This window comes from Ixodes scapularis, unplaced genomic scaffold (genome assembly GCF_016920785.2).
Source record: "Ixodes scapularis isolate PalLabHiFi unplaced genomic scaffold, ASM1692078v2 PGA_scaffold6__148_contigs__length_123643588, whole genome shotgun sequence".
Taxonomy (NCBI): Eukaryota; Metazoa; Arthropoda; class Arachnida; order Ixodida; family Ixodidae; genus Ixodes; species Ixodes scapularis.
Genome location: NW_024609881.1, coordinates 105,526,936 through 105,542,334, shown reverse-complemented (window position 1 = coordinate 105,542,334; position 15,399 = coordinate 105,526,936). Strand labels below are relative to the sequence as shown.

The window sequence follows — 15,399 nt, the reverse complement described above, 5'->3', positions numbered from 1 at the left end:
AATATTGGCTTCTTCGCGCTTCTATAGACCGACACGCGGGCTTGACGTCACGGAGCTGCGGCGGCGCTGCAATCGCGCCGAAGCCGGGTGGTGCGGGCAGAAGGGTCTATGTTTTGCATGGGCGTCATAGTATTTTAGGATGCCGCAAAGCTGTGTAGCCATTAATCGCACAGAAAGCTGCAGCAAAAGTAGCGGAGTGAGTTTCCACAAGTTACCGGCAAACTCTGAAAGACGCAGAAGTTGGATCATTTCCTTGGTTTGAAAATAATGGCCGCCTAGCGTGGAGAACCGTCTGTACGGCAAGCCCTTTCTTTAAGGCAAGTGTGGCTTCATTTTAATCTACGTCCCGAGGCTTGCTGATGTGCAGGGAGACCAGGGTCTGATCGAAACCACCCAAATTTTGTTCCCACGGTGTTCGCGCACAAAGCACCGGCCAACCCTACCGAATAACCCAGTATAACTTTTCCCTATCCGGATTATGGAATTGGAAATCTATCTGGATTCTATATGAACTCTATCTGAATATTAGGTTTTTCGAAATTATTCCTTTGTCTACAACCTGCATTTTAGGTTCCCAGAAACAAATTTCCAGTTCCATAATCCAGATAGTGAAAAGTTATACTCGGTTTTTCGGGAGGGAAGCGCTCGTCTGTGGCTCGCAACGCCCGTGCCACTAAGTTAAAGGAGCTCGACGGCAAAACGGACAAAGCGTTACCTTTTGCCGTGCCTTGTGGTCATGAGGGTAAGAAAATATCATACCTTGACTGAAGGACGTTGTGTGTATTTAATCAATAAATACACTTCCAAGACCCATATTCTGCTGATCCCGCCGGCAGCGCGGAAACCGACTCGAAGTAATCGTAGGCCTCAAGAGACCTGTAAGCCTGCGCCGTGTCGGTCGTGAACAGCCTTGGCGAACAAAAAACTAAATAGACGACGACATGAGCCATCGACGTCGGTGACAGCAACATTACTTCGGAACTCCAGCAGGCCTGGTTTAAGGTGTACGGATCGCCTAAGGCAACGCCGTCTCAGGCACAGTTTTTCTCGATACCGCTGCCGTTCAGGCTCGGATAGCGAGCTCTAATAGTCGGAAATAACCTACGACATACCTTGGCAGGTACATACGACGCACAGATAAAGCTAGAAGCGCCTCTACAACGTCACCACCAAGCGCGCGCCACACAACGCAACGGCGAAAACACGGAGAGCCAGGCCGTTTTGGCCCACATAGCTTCTGCGCATGCGCGGCCTTCCAGCGGTGTTGGTAAACAAAGCCGCTCCACGTGTCAGTCTATAGGCCCTGCATTGGCCCTGAGTTTTCAGACACAAACCAAACTTTTGCACAAAAAATGTGCTACCTGGGGATCCTTATAATTTCAAATGGTCGTTCCGAATTTTCTGTTGTAACCTTAATGATGTTGTAAAAAAAAATGTAGATCACAGAAACCTTGAGATGTCTTTCGTCGAGTAGAAACCTGTATTTGGCCAGCACTTTTGCCAGCGTCAGTTTCATCTCGAGTTGGGCGAAGCGCATTCCCACGCAGTTTCTTGGTCCGTTGCCAAAGGGTTGAAAAGTGATTCGGTCGATGCTTCCCTTGTTTTCGACACTAAATCTGAGCGGGGAAAAAAATTGAAATGGCAAAAATTAGCAGATTTGTTGCGATCCGGAAGACGAGTCAATTTCATGTCTTTATATATAAAGAGCATGTCAAATGCGACGCAAGAATAAGCGGGTTAAAAGCCTGCGGTCCAACCCACAGGAGAAGAGCAGGCCCCACCTTGGGCGCCAATGGATGCAGCAATGGGATCAGTGCGTGCTGCTCACGCCCAAGTAGGACCAACGAGGCAGATACCAGAAAACACACCTTTATGATCCGCTGCCGGCCGCTGGGCACCAGAGCCCGAGCATGGCTCGCGCGCACGCTGCGCGCAGGGCACCGAGCGCGAGTTCTTTTGCGCAGTGATGGGCTTCAACGCCCATAATATATCTCTCTCTCTCTTTATATATATATATATATATATATATCCATATATATATTGCCGCGCGCGTGATCTAGAAGATACACTTCTCTATTCATCTAGATGGTTCGCGGACACTCTTACGCGGAGCGTAAAGTACAAGAAGGCCAGATTGACCTTGCCTAGTCAGTCTCGGACTAGCTCTTTCCCAAACATTTTAGGCCGAATATTCGAGATGACGAGCATAACAGATAAAGAGCCGAGAGTCGTATTGGCGATTCATTCACTGATTCTCTCTTGCGATAGCCAGCTGTTACGCCGATGCACCGTCACTTGCTGCTGCCACTGTCGACGCTCGCTGCTGCTTTCTCGACTAGTGTACTTCTTTTGTGTTTCTGGTAAAAGTTAGCCACACTATACGTTTAGTTTCTCCAGTTATTTGCCGGCACATCATTTTTCATTCCTGAAATTTCGGTGGAGGTGCGAGGTAACGCTGCCCACGACGCGTACCCCTCCGAGGCCTCGCAGGGCAAGCTCAGTCCCCGGCTCAAGAAGAATGTCTGCGGAAATGACCGAGGCCCCAGGAAGCCGCCGTGTTCAAGGTTTTCCCGCTTAATTTGGTGCACTGCCGGAGACAACTCACCAGTCGACGAAGCCGACGACGAGCAACCAATCGTCGCAGATTCCTGTTGCCGCCCCCATCGTCTACCTGCCCGTTACCCCTCGGACAGCTGCTTCATTGCGCGGTAATTTTTGCGAATACATTGACGGCTGTATCCAGCTGTATGAACGAGTGGCTCATTATAATGAATGGATGTCGGACTGTTGCCTGCGGAACGTCCATTTTTCTCTTGAGGGAACGGCGCGACACTGGTACGAAAACCCCGAGACGACGATCACCTCATGGGAACTGCTGAAAGAGGGTCTGCGAGGTACGTTTTAAAGTAAACATCGACCAGAGAGAGCCGAAAACCTACTTCGGTCGAGGACCCAAGACCCGAATGAGGCCGTCACCAGCTTCGTGCAAGATGTCTTGCAATTGAGTCCCCGCGCCGACCCTCAGGCCACAGAACGAAAGAAGCTACAAATCCTCATGCGCTGGGTAATGAACGACATGTTGGGTGGCCTCGTCCGCAACGTCCTGACGACGGTTGATGGATTTGTCACCGAGGGAACCACCTTTGAGCGAGCGCTGGCGACCCGAGCCCGCCAGTGCCACCGACACGTCGACGCCTCAGCACTCGTACTACCGCACGCCTAGCTTAGCGCTGGGGCGGGAACCTTCGCGGCATCATCTGAGAAGTTGTTCGAGAGGAGCTCCGAAAGGGTCTGCCTGCCGCTGGTGGTCCAGCATCTCGCTCCATCGTCGACGCTGTCCTTGAAGAGCTCCAACGGGCATTCCAGTCAGAAGTCACTGTCGACGCCGGACAGGAAGCACTAGCCGTGACATACGCCGCCGTGGCTCGTCGTCCACAGCGTCCAGTCGCTCAACACCACAAGGCGCCTCCCTTATGTGACCCTCCATCGCTACAGCACTCCCGACGCAAAGACGAACGCCCTCAGTACGCTCGCCCGGAGCGACCGGCACCGAGGTGGACGGACGTGTGGAGAACGGCTGACCACAACATGTTCTGTTTTCACTGTGGGGAATCCGATCACATCTGCCGGCGATGCTCCTACCGGCAACTCGAGTGCGCGTTTTCCACCCGAACTTACCGCTGCCTACGCTAGGGCGAGGGTCCTCGAGAAATCAAGGAGTACCTTCGCCCTCCGCTGTCTTCAGCTGTCGCTTCTCAACGAGATTCCCGTTCGCCTTCACACCAATGCAGTGCACCATCTGTCCTTAAGTCCAACCCAAAAAGCCTGTGTCCCATGTCCCGCCGGGAACACGAAACGCGGCAACCCCTGGAAGGGAAGTTGCAGTAGACCAGCGACGTAAACAGCCTCCAAGAACGCCGGAGACCTTTCACTCGACCGATGCCATGCATCGGAGCGACGATTCCGCAACATTGCCCAACAACCTCAACGTTGTTATCGAGGGCCACGACGAGTCAACGGACGTGGAAAGCAGTGCAGACTACTCCGTATTGAGTGGAACACTCTCTCTACGCCTGAGGAAAGTGACAACGCCATGGATGGACCTCAAATACGAACCGCCGGACGGCACTTAATCACACCTGTTGGAAGGTGCACTGCTCGCTCCGAAATTCATGGGGAGACCTGTCCAGTCACGTTCGTCATCCTTCAGGACTGTGCGAGAGACGCCGTCCTTTGCATGGACTTCTATGCGAATACGGTGCCGTGATCGACCTTGGAGCAAACAGGTTGACTCTGCTAAGCCCGTCCTACCACTGGAGGGATCCAAAACGACACCAGCCGCCATCTGAGTCTTTGCAAACCACATGAACCTGCCACCCTGGTCGAGTGTTCTTGCGCCCGTAGTGGCCGACGCAGCCGCCGGCGGGGAAGTTCTTCTGAAAGGCGGTGTTCAACTGCTACTGGGAAGAGGAATTGGCATTTCCCGAGGCATTAGAAATGTCCAAAAAGGACGGAAACTGTTCTGGTGCCGAACTTTCGACAGTAGCCGCAGCCCCTAACGATTGGTACAGCCGTGGGCTACGTCGAGCAACTTCAAGCCTTTGATGCACATTTGACGCGACTTGGGCCGTGCTTGAAGACATCAAGATAGCCAGACTGGCACCCAGGACGTCAAAGTGCGAGTTCGTTAATGGTTAACTGAAGTTCTCAGGCCATGTCTTGAGTAGCGAAGGTGTAGGGCCTGACCCTGCGAAGACGTCCGCCGCAGCCGAGTTTCCACCCGCAACGGACAGGAAGGCCGTCCGAACCTTTCTTGGGCTTTTCGCCTACTACAGACGCTTGGTTCGGGACTTTGCCTAATTCACTGCGCCGCTGACATACTTTACAAAGGATTCTGTAAAGTTTGAGTGGACAAAAAAAAAACGACAGCGGTCCTTAGACGAGCTCAAACGAAGACTCCAGACACTTCTGATACTCGGCCACTGCGACCAATTGGCACCCACTGAAATTGACACGGACGCGAGTAGTACATAAACATGACTTGGCGCGGTGCTCGTTTAACTGCAGGACGGCACAGAAAGACTAATTAATTGCATACTCCAGTATTACACTTTCAAAGGCAGAGAGAGATTACTCAATGACCATGAAAAAATGCCTTGCCGTCGTCTGAACGATAGGCAAGTTCCGCGCGTACCTGTACTTGACCAAGTTTCGAGTGGTCACGGACCGCCACTCGCTTTTTTGACTCGCTAATCGGAGGGATTCCTCAAGACGTCTCGCAGGTGAAGTCTTGGGCTTCAAAAATTCTATGTGAGTGGGATCTAAAAGTGCGGCCGCAAGGACAGCGACGTTGATTGTTTAAAAAGGGCACCCGTCGAGTTGGTGTCTGCATGAGCGCACCGACGACAGCAACCACGACGATGTATTTGTCGGCGCGGTGACCGTGGACAACATAGCAGCACTTCAACGAGACAAGCGTGAACTGCGGGCACTCGTCGAGCATCTGAGGGGACGATGAAGTACCGTTTCACGTGTCTTCACACGAGTCTTGACAACCTTGGCTGTTCGAGAGAGTGCATGTACAAAGAAACCTTCGGCGTCACTAACTCGACGTGGCTGCTGGTTATCACTGCCAGTCTTCAAGCGGAAGTCTTCCAAGCGTGACATGGCGATCTGAAAGCGGGCACCTGGGCTACAGCACAACACTTGAGTGGATTCGAGAAAAGTACTACTGGCCCAAGCTCCCGAAGCCTGTCCACCTCTACGTCCGATCGTGCTGCGAATACCAACGACGCAAGGAACCACCGACGAAGCCGGAAGAACTCGTGGAGCGCTTGATCGGACCGTTCCCACCATCCACACAAGGAAACCGGAGGATCGTCGTCGCGATTGATTACCCCACGAGGTATGCCTACACCAAAGCCCTTCCATCGGCTACTGCAGTGGAAGTCGCCAAAAACTTCGTTCAATTTATCGTCCTCAGGGACGATGTCCCCGAAGCGCATATTACATACCGAGAGTCGTCGTTTTTGCCACAGCTCACTTAAGAGATCCTCCGGCTCAGCCTTATCAGCCATCGTCGAACGACGGCGTATCGGCAGACGATCGGGCTGACAGAACGGCTAAACAAGGCCATCGTTGACATGATCGCCATCTACGTATAAGTGTAGCACAAAACATGAAACGTAGTCGTATCCTACGTGAAATTTGGCTACAATACGGTAGTTCAAGAGACCACTGGAGTTACACATTTCCAGCTGGTACAGTTTGGGTTTTGAGCGAGGCTACAACGAAGAGGCTGATTGAGTGACGTGTATCCACTTATGATGTGTCAACTGATGCAGAGTTCAGAGGAGTTCTAGATAGTTAGCCAGCTGCGAGAATGCCTTTTCGTGCCACAAATACTGACTGTGTATCATACGGCTAATTGGATAGTTAGAGACTTCGAGTCTGGGAGACACTGCATCGAATGACATTTGCACCCGACTGAGGTAAGAACTATTATTATTCTTTTCTTCGAAAGGGCTTCCACACAGACCAATTATAAGAGGTGTTCACCCCCCCCCCCCCCCCCCCCCCCCCCCCCCCACGATCTGCGCGTAACCTGAGCAATTGAAAGTCTTGCAGATGCGAAAACGACTGGCTTCCCCTCTGGGGGTGCGCTGCGTTTAGTCTATATGGCTGGCTTCAAATGACCCAGTTGTCTTCTGGGTTGCATCGTAGAACGGGATAAGCGTTTCGCAGAGTGATTTCTCAACTCCTTGGTAGTACTTCTGTGTGTTTCCGTCCCAGAGCCAAAAAATATTTTCCCGTAACAGCTGCCTGAGTTGATGGATTTGCTTAGCTGGCTGTACGGCAAACGTCATAAACTAAGTAACCATGTCTAAACATCGCTGAAGATCTTGTTGGTTGGCTGAGCATACTTCTCAATTTATTTGAGCTTGGCAACATCTGGCTCAATTCCATCAGCGGTAAGAACATTACCAATGTAATTCCCCTCTGACACAGCTAACTGCAGTTATATCTTCGTCAAATTTTAAGTTTGAGTGACGGCCTTTTTCCGTCACCTGTCTTAGTCGCTTGCAATCGGCGGACATAAACTTGGACGCTATAAAGTTGTCGTCGATATTTAGGTAGATGTTTATTCTGTTGCAGACAAACACTTGGTCCATTGCCTTCTGAAACATGTCACGTGCACAGCTCAGTCCGAAAAGCATAACCAGAAACCGGTAGCGTTCTAATGGTGTGGTGTCGGTACACAGCAGAGAACTTCCGTCATCAAGCTGCATCCAGTACATTGAAAATCCATGATCCATGTCGCTTTGGCGGGAGGGTTTTACACGTTGGAATTAAGTAATGCGAGCGCTTCATTGCATTATTAAACCTCTGTGGCTCTAAGCAAGTCCAGAGAGTCATTATTTTTGGTTACGGTAACAATAGGGTTGAGTCACTCAGTGGGCTCAGGGACCATTGCGTTCACATGTAAATCCTTCAGGCGCTGCAGTTCCTGTGGAACGTTGTATTCTATGGCTGATGGGATCTTTCGTGGTCCTGAAATGACTGATTTTGCATAAAAACAACCTTGTACTCATCCCAAAACATCCTGTAGTACTCATCAATGAAGTTCTGTGGTTTCATTCCTTGCCGCAGGGCCATCAAGAGAGTTGCAGTCGAGTTTGCTGAGTCGTTGTATTAGCTTCCCCTCTCGGCAAGCATCCAATCTCAAAATACAGCAGTTAGGATGCCAACTATGCAGAACTATTCACTGCTGCCAATGTACCAGGTACGCTGCACCGAAGAGAGCTCTGTCCAAAAAGCAGCTACAGCTCATCGGAGTAAGTTGTCGCGCAAGCTCCTAAACAGTTAAGTGGTGGGGGATCCCGTAAATTCTACAACTGCTCCGTTGGCTGCAGTTTCATTTCTGATCCAGTGTCCAGTTTAAACACACTGCAGTGTCCACTGAAGTTCACTGTTTGGTGTCGGGAAGACGAGTGCTGAAAGGTGCGACGCATCCAAGGAGAGAGGTGCATACTCCCGCAGCTCTCACGCAACGTGCGTATGATGCGACTGCCAGAGACGCAGCTGCTGTGACTGCTGACATAAAGCAGAATAGTGGTTGGACTTGCCGCGGTTGTTACACTGTTGTTCAAGTGCTGGGCATTGTCATCGCTGGTGACTCTTGTCGCACCTAGAGCACGAACGTTTTTTGCCAGTTGTGACGAGACTGCGCTAGCTGACGGTGGGACGGCAGTTCTTCACGGGGTTCCTGAGTGGCGTCATATCTGCCGTGAATTTGGTGTACCGCGGCGATGTATTGCGAGCACGTCCGGACGCTGTGGCTGCGTCTCTTGGGTGTGCATGCTGGAAAGTTTCGCTGCCATCCACTGGTCCTTGACTGTCGAGTACGAGGTACGAGTTTCTTCTCACAAAACAAGTGTTTTCTCTGCGATTTGTCATTTATGTCACGAGCGAGGCGACGGTCGGTGATCATTCGGTCGCGAGCGGCACCGAAAGTTCATCAATCGTTTTGCTTTGTTCCGGCTTGTGTGAAGGCCTCAAAAGCTTCGTCTGTCGGCTTTTTTAAGCTATGAAAACGTAGGATGCATACGTTGTGTTGTGATACCTCTCCAAGTGCTCGTCAAAACGTTAAAAAAAACGTCGGTACATTCCTGCGCTGCAAGAAATGTGAATGGCTGTACTTCTGCAGGAGTTCCGGAACTCAAACGTTTAGCAGCAGCGAAACCCATGCAACGTCTTTTTTTTATAGGAGTTAGTTCCACATTCATTGATCATAAAGCTTTTTCCAGTCGCTCCTGTCTTCTACGAGGTTGGCGACTGGAATGAAGGCTTGAAAGGGTGGAAAAAACGGTGCCAACGCTTCGGTGGTAGAAGTTACTTAATACACTTCAGACACCATGTGATGCGTAGGTTCGTTTGAGTGTTAAATGACCAAAATGGAGATGTATTTTAGGTCATAACGTGTTCTTTATTGTAACGATGATGACTGGCAGTTTGTGCGGCCAGCTCACCTAACATAACACTATTTTCTTGGTGTCACAACATAGGTGCTGCTAGGTTCCATTACGTATTCAACAAGTAGATAGAACAATTACCAAGTATTTTTCATATACGCCATATGTATAATTTTGATATCTACAGTGTAGTATTTTAACAAATATATGACGTTAATTATAAAAGTAAGTCACATGAATATGCCCGATTATGCTCATCCCTCAGTTGTCATATCATGGAGAAATTTTGTGTAGATCTTGTTGAAAGATGCTACTATCTGAGAATAGTTAATGAATAAGCATAAAGAGAATATTTTTTGTAGTGTGTTAACTAAGTATTTTATATAAAATAGGAAGGGCAAAATACCCAAATCAGAACACCGGGAAACACGGGGAACATTATAAATGCATGATGTTTAAATACATAGGGTTTATATTTTGCATAGGTTTATATATCTCAATATATCGACCGTAGCCACTGGCAGGATATGAACGGTTGTGTCTGTGTGACGTTGGTCGGTGCTGCGGCCCGTTAACCTCGCTTGACATCTTGGAACACCACTCACAACTTCTTCGACATAACTCTAATAAGGCAACGCAGAAATTTCCGTGCTTACCTCTCAGGATCAAACATTTGCGGTTCAGTCCACAAGTTGGGATCATGGTGAAGTTGATACGGTGGAATCACAACACTCATTCCGGCAGGAATTTTAAGCCCGTTGTACTCGTAGTCGTGCTGACAAGTCCTAGTGATGAACCTAGCGCACGAAAGGAAACCGTAAATTACTCCCTTTGTTTAGAATGAAACAGATTAACCTTGTATTTTTGGGCTTTTTGAAAAACGGCTACATCACGCCTGGATTAAACATCTCTGATTGTCTGGCAGGAGGTACACGTAAACTCAAATATCCTATGCTCCTACGGATACTCTCTTTGCAATATTATTTTGAGTTTTTTTTAGCAAATAAACACTTCCAATATGCATTATAATTTGCCTCACAATCAAACATTTGAAAATGAAGACTCTCAGCCTTTCTACTCTGGCGAAGAGGAAACACCAGCAAAGCTGTTCTATGGTGGGAATGGAGTAATGGCCGGCCGCAAGTAGGCAAGCCAGAGTGGAAAGGCTGGAAAGGTCGCCGCCATCTATGAGCGACGGCAGGCAGCAGACAACCGGGAAGCCGATCGTCTGGTTTCCGCCGTCGCTTGTAGATGGCGGTAGCTGTCCAGAGTTTTGTGTCATAATTTGTCTGCTGGAGGACACGATACTGGGGAAACAGCTCCGCGGCAAAAAGAAAAATCATACTTTCATCCATGTCACAGGACAGCAAATTAAATGTTGAAAATTGATGACTTCGATTTTTTATTAAGAAATAGTAGCATTTTCTTAAAGAAATGCTTAGATGTCAGCAGCTATCAAAACCTTTTATTTTTAACTATTTTTGCTTTCTACGATATAACTTATTTCGAAAAACGTCGTTCAACGTATTCGTTTAATTTATTTCACCGTGCGATTTCACGCCCGATGATAAATGAGTCTTCACTTCCTGAGGTTGAAATGTTTTGAACACGGCGGGATTGATGGAAACAAAGTTTACTTTACCCAGAGACCGGTGGATAGAACCTCAACGACTCCAATATCACTTGATCCAAGTAACGCATGCTGAAGACGTTGTCATAGCAAAACATTCCCTGAAACATTAAATTATTAAAGAAATGAGACCTACAGCGATGTAATTTACGGAGCACGCGCTAGGGAAATCTCGCATTTACTACTGCAGCCATTCGCCACATTAACAGACACTTCTGCAAAAGCTCTTTTAAACAGCTGAATGTTTAACCTGCTAGCCAAATATTAGGTAAGGATACCTTCGTTAATTTTCAAACAAGGTTAGTTTTTCTAGCTATAAGGCTAAGAACAACATGTATATAGGGATACGATTACTTGTTTATATATTTATTCAAAATGGAGCGAAAATAGGGTTTGGTTGCAATGCTTTGTTAACACAAAAATATTATTTGTGCCATATATGTACCACGACGGCCTTTTTAAGCCCAAGTCATATAGGAGTGACTTCATTTTCTTGACTGTGTTTCAAATCTTACTTGAGTAATTCCAATTATTCCAACGGGTCATATCAAGTGGCATGAGAGAAAGAGCGAAGTTGGATGCAAACCAGTTTCAGATCGGCAAGGTACAAATCATTTTTTTAATGAGATGACGTAAATTTTGAACATGGCACAAGAATTACAACTACCAGTGACCGACACTTCTGATCGGCTTCACATGATGGGTGTGACGTTACGTGTTGAATGGACCTTTCTGGAAACGCCAGCGCCACCAGTGAACGCTCCGGGTCATTATGAGAAGTGTGAGTGTGTCGCACCTTTTGCCAAGACAAGTCTAGCCTAGTCGAGAAGTCGCACGCTACCGTATTAACTGCAGCACCATTCTTATTCCATTCATATATCTAGGTGAGCTAACCGTCTTCAAACCTCTGTGAGACGAGCTGCCTTTTTTATGTATTGGCGAAAAAAACAGTACCATCTAAGTAAAATGATCTCCGTAGAAAAAAAAAGGACCGAAAAATCACGCTCCATGCTTGAGTAATGCCCCGCTCATTTGGAGAATGGCCCACGCGCGATAGCACATTAAAGCATACTAAAGGAAGATCCATTGGTGGACTCTTTAAGCTGAGGCTCCACAGCGGCCATTTTGAATAAGCTTAAAATTTGAACCCTAAATGACAACACCAATCCGTGTGGCCGAGGAACCGTGGTATGGCCCGTAACAGCGACATTCCGGCTATACTCCATCTCACAAACATTTTGCAGTGCAGACAAAGGCATGCGCACGAGCGCATGGCTTTGGATATTGCCTTCTATGTACGAGTTCTCGTAGCACAAAAGCATTTTTCTGAGCTAGGCTCACGCATGTGTGCCTTTCTTTTTACTGGAGACATTCCTGAAATGGAGCACGTTGCACGGTGAACGTTCACCGCATGCTCTCGCCCGCGTCACGTTCTGCCACCACTGCCCAGTCAACTCGTCTGCTTAGCAAAACAAGCTAGAGCATCCAACTCATCTGTCGGAAAATGCAAAGCTGGGTAGTCTCTGATATGAACTTCTGACCCGCGGTGCAGAAATTTCTACATACTTTTGTGCACGACTTCTCGAAGTGAGAAAAAGATCTTGCGGCTTGACTACTTAATACTTTTGTGAATTCAAATACATAATGTCTCGGCATAAGCGTTCAGCAAGCCTTCTTTTTGAAGGCACAGGTTGACGAGGATGTTTGCTTGAAAGGTAGCGCCGCTTGGAGATTGATTTGTCTGATCAATACGATATAAAAGTTGAAAGCGACAGGAAGATACAGAATATTGCTTAAACGAACAAGAGTTATGGCTCAAACTAGCTGGTGATGATTGAACCTATCTTAAGACACAACCCCGAGACAGGAGAAAAACGAATGACTTCGTTGTGATTATAATGCCCGCTAAGCGAAGGTAAAAGTGAGCTGGAAAATAATGACAATGATAATCCCTAGTGAAGGGGATTATGTTGTTGTGTCGTGATTCGGTTTTTTAATCAGTTTCGGACTTCTGTTTTAAAATACTTTGTCGCAGGAATGCATTGCATATTTGTTAAATTGAATTGCCCAGAGAAAAGCTGTGCCAGAAGAGAACGGTATATGGTTATGTGCCCAATAAGTTAGGCTGAGGAGATTCTTCCGATAACTGTTCTCGATACTTTGCCGTGCCTTTGCGCATGCATACTATATCGCTATCAAAGTGTAAAAAGTGTCTGGGTGTTTTCATCCCATTCAGGCCCAGTTTTGAGGTCGATACTTTGACTTCTACAATAATATATAATTTGTGGGTCCATTTTTAAAAACTTCTGAGGACACCTAAGCACTTCTTATGAGTTGTGATTACGAAAGTATTCTCGGCGCCAAGAGGAGTAGAAGCGACCGCAGCGCCGCAGGGAGTGCGGTGGTGCGCCGCTCAGACCGCCCGGCACACTGGTGACTGCTGCGCCGCTGGGTGAGGCAGCGGCAGGAGCGCGCAGCTCGGCCTGGAGCGTGCGGAAATCACGTGTCTTCTCCTCACCATCATCGCGCTAACTGCGGTACCAGGCAGGGTGTCAAACCGAAAGGTTTTTTGTTCCGGTTTTCGTTCCGGTTCAGGGAAAACGGTTCAACTCCGGTTCAGCTCCGGAGTGAAAAAATAAAGGTTCAAACCGGTTCGAACCGGTTCGTACTCATGTGCTACAAAAACAATTGACGACAGCAAAAGATAAACTATGCATATTTTATAAAACTGTTACATATAAAAAGCAATCGCTCACATTACTGTATGGAACGAACGAGCAAGTGCTGGGGTACCTCGGGACGTGGGTGAAAACGCGGTTCAATGTCAGGCAGCTGACCGAAGAAGCTGGGCGTCGTCAAGCATATGCGGGGAAAGACTGCAGCTCTGAGACGAGAAAATTAACTTCAGTACAGAACACTGCAGGTTCGCTCCATGCTGACCCATGGGTCGCAATCACTTCCAGGGCTACTTGCGCCAATGCGTAGAGTTCTGGATGGCGTTCCCTTTTCTCCAAAAACTGCAACACGTTAGCGTCCCTTGAAAGCCGCGGCTCCTTGTCTAGTATTTCCAGGAGGCATGCTATATCGAGTGGGCTACTGGAATCTCGAACGTACACGCCAGCCCTTACCTCTCTTTAATTGAGGAGCGGTTCCAGGGCGTCTTCCGGATATTCTAAAGCCACCGCCGTTTCAAAAGAAAGGGTAGAATCTTGCTCGCATTGCAGAGCTGTGTCCACCTCCAAGTCTTTGTCAAATGCAACGTGGCACGGTACTTTTGCTCAGGGATAAGAAAAAGGCGGTAGCGTGGATTCACCGACACTGTTGCGCAAAGACATCCGTGTTAAAAAGTTGTAGATCTCTTTTTTTCATTGTCTGAACCAAGGCCTTTGCTAAAGGCGATGATATCTTGGAAGTGTCCATGGAACATCCCAGCCATGCTCCGTAGAAATCTCATACAGTGAGCTGTTCCTTCTTTAATGTCTTTGTCACAACTTTTGCCGGGAGAAGCGAAACTGCGAGCATTTCGACTTCCGCCCATACATCTTCAGTCCACCTGGAGCTCTCTTCTTTTGCGAGGAGCCATCCAGTGAAGCCTCTTAGTTCAGGTAGCCTGGTGAGCATATGCAGCGTGGACATCCACCGCATTCGACAATCAAGCACTGGTTTCTTTAACCCTACCTTTCTGATCAAAGACATAACAGATTGGACACGTAGTCTCTTAACAAGCGCACAGCTTTCTTCAACAATGTGCCCGCAGCCCCAGCCTTTCAAGGCGTCACTAACTGCCAGATGCAGCGTATGAGCCGCGCACCTCATCTCTTATAGCAAGCCAGAATCATCAGAGAGTCCGCTCTCAAAATTCTTCAATAGAGATTGCAGAGCGTGCGACTCAACTTCACGGTAACTATAGCAGACCCTTTTTTCGAAGTCAGAACATTCCTTGTTCATTTCACCGAGGAGACGCACAGCTTTCACCATGTCGGCGCCGTTCTCTGTCGTGACGCTGTATACCTGGCTGACGTTGAGATTGAAGCGAGAGGGTGCATCTATCATCTCTGACCTCATATGTTGCCCCGTGTGCCTTTCAAAGAGTTCTTTTATGGTCAGTCACGTAGCCAGGGGGGGCCCACGGGCCCCCCCCCCCCCCCCCACCGAAATCTTACATTTTGCTGGGGCCTCCTCTCACCCCTCCCCCTCTTACAGCATTTTGTAAGAGGGGGGGGGGCAGGGAAGAGGGGGGCCCATGGGCCCCCCTGCCCCCAAAACAAAATTCTGGCTATGTGCCTGCTCATGGTCAATGGCTGGAACACCAGCCTTCCCTGTTCCGCATCCCGCACGTTGATTCCAAGCAGGGAGCGGTCCAGTCGCGATGCGCAGTCGAGCTTCAACGAAAACATGCGGTTTTTCAATGAAAAACCTGACCGTTTTGAGAAAACCTGATAATGAAACTTTACAAAGCTTTTGGCTACATATTTTGCTCGCTTTTTGACTTCCCAAATGGACGAAACACCGCAAAAATAATTTATCAGTTTTGCCCAGGAACGAAAAAATAATTATTTCGGTCCTGTTCAACTCCGGTTTGCGTGAAAATAATTTTATTCTTTTGCGTTTTTTTATTAATATTTTAGGATACTGTGTTTTTCGCCACGCACTTTTCACGCGACCTGACTTCACGTATGAACGGAAAACCGCATGGAAAACATCAGTTTCGCTCCGGAGCGAAAAAATTGATTTGTTCCGGTTCAACTCCGGTGCGCACGAACACAACGTTTTTTTCCAGTTTTCAGTTCAAGGTTC

The 15,399-nt window shown here is 48.2% G+C and overlaps 1 protein-coding gene across 1 annotated transcript in view; it reads right to left on the bottom strand.

The window, feature by feature from the left end:
• LOC115326472 (cytochrome P450 3A2) overlaps positions 1-15,399 on the bottom strand; it is a 43,986-nt gene that overhangs the window by 1,412 nt on the left and 27,175 nt on the right. The window contains exons 11-13 of the mRNA XM_029987346.4: positions 10,615-10,703; positions 9,629-9,769; positions 1,451-1,616 (exon numbers count right to left, since the gene is read on the bottom strand). Of these exons, the coding sequence (XP_029843206.4) occupies positions 1,451-1,616; positions 9,629-9,769; positions 10,615-10,703 (396 nt within the window). The remainder of the gene's footprint in view (positions 1-1,450; positions 1,617-9,628; positions 9,770-10,614; positions 10,704-15,399) is intronic.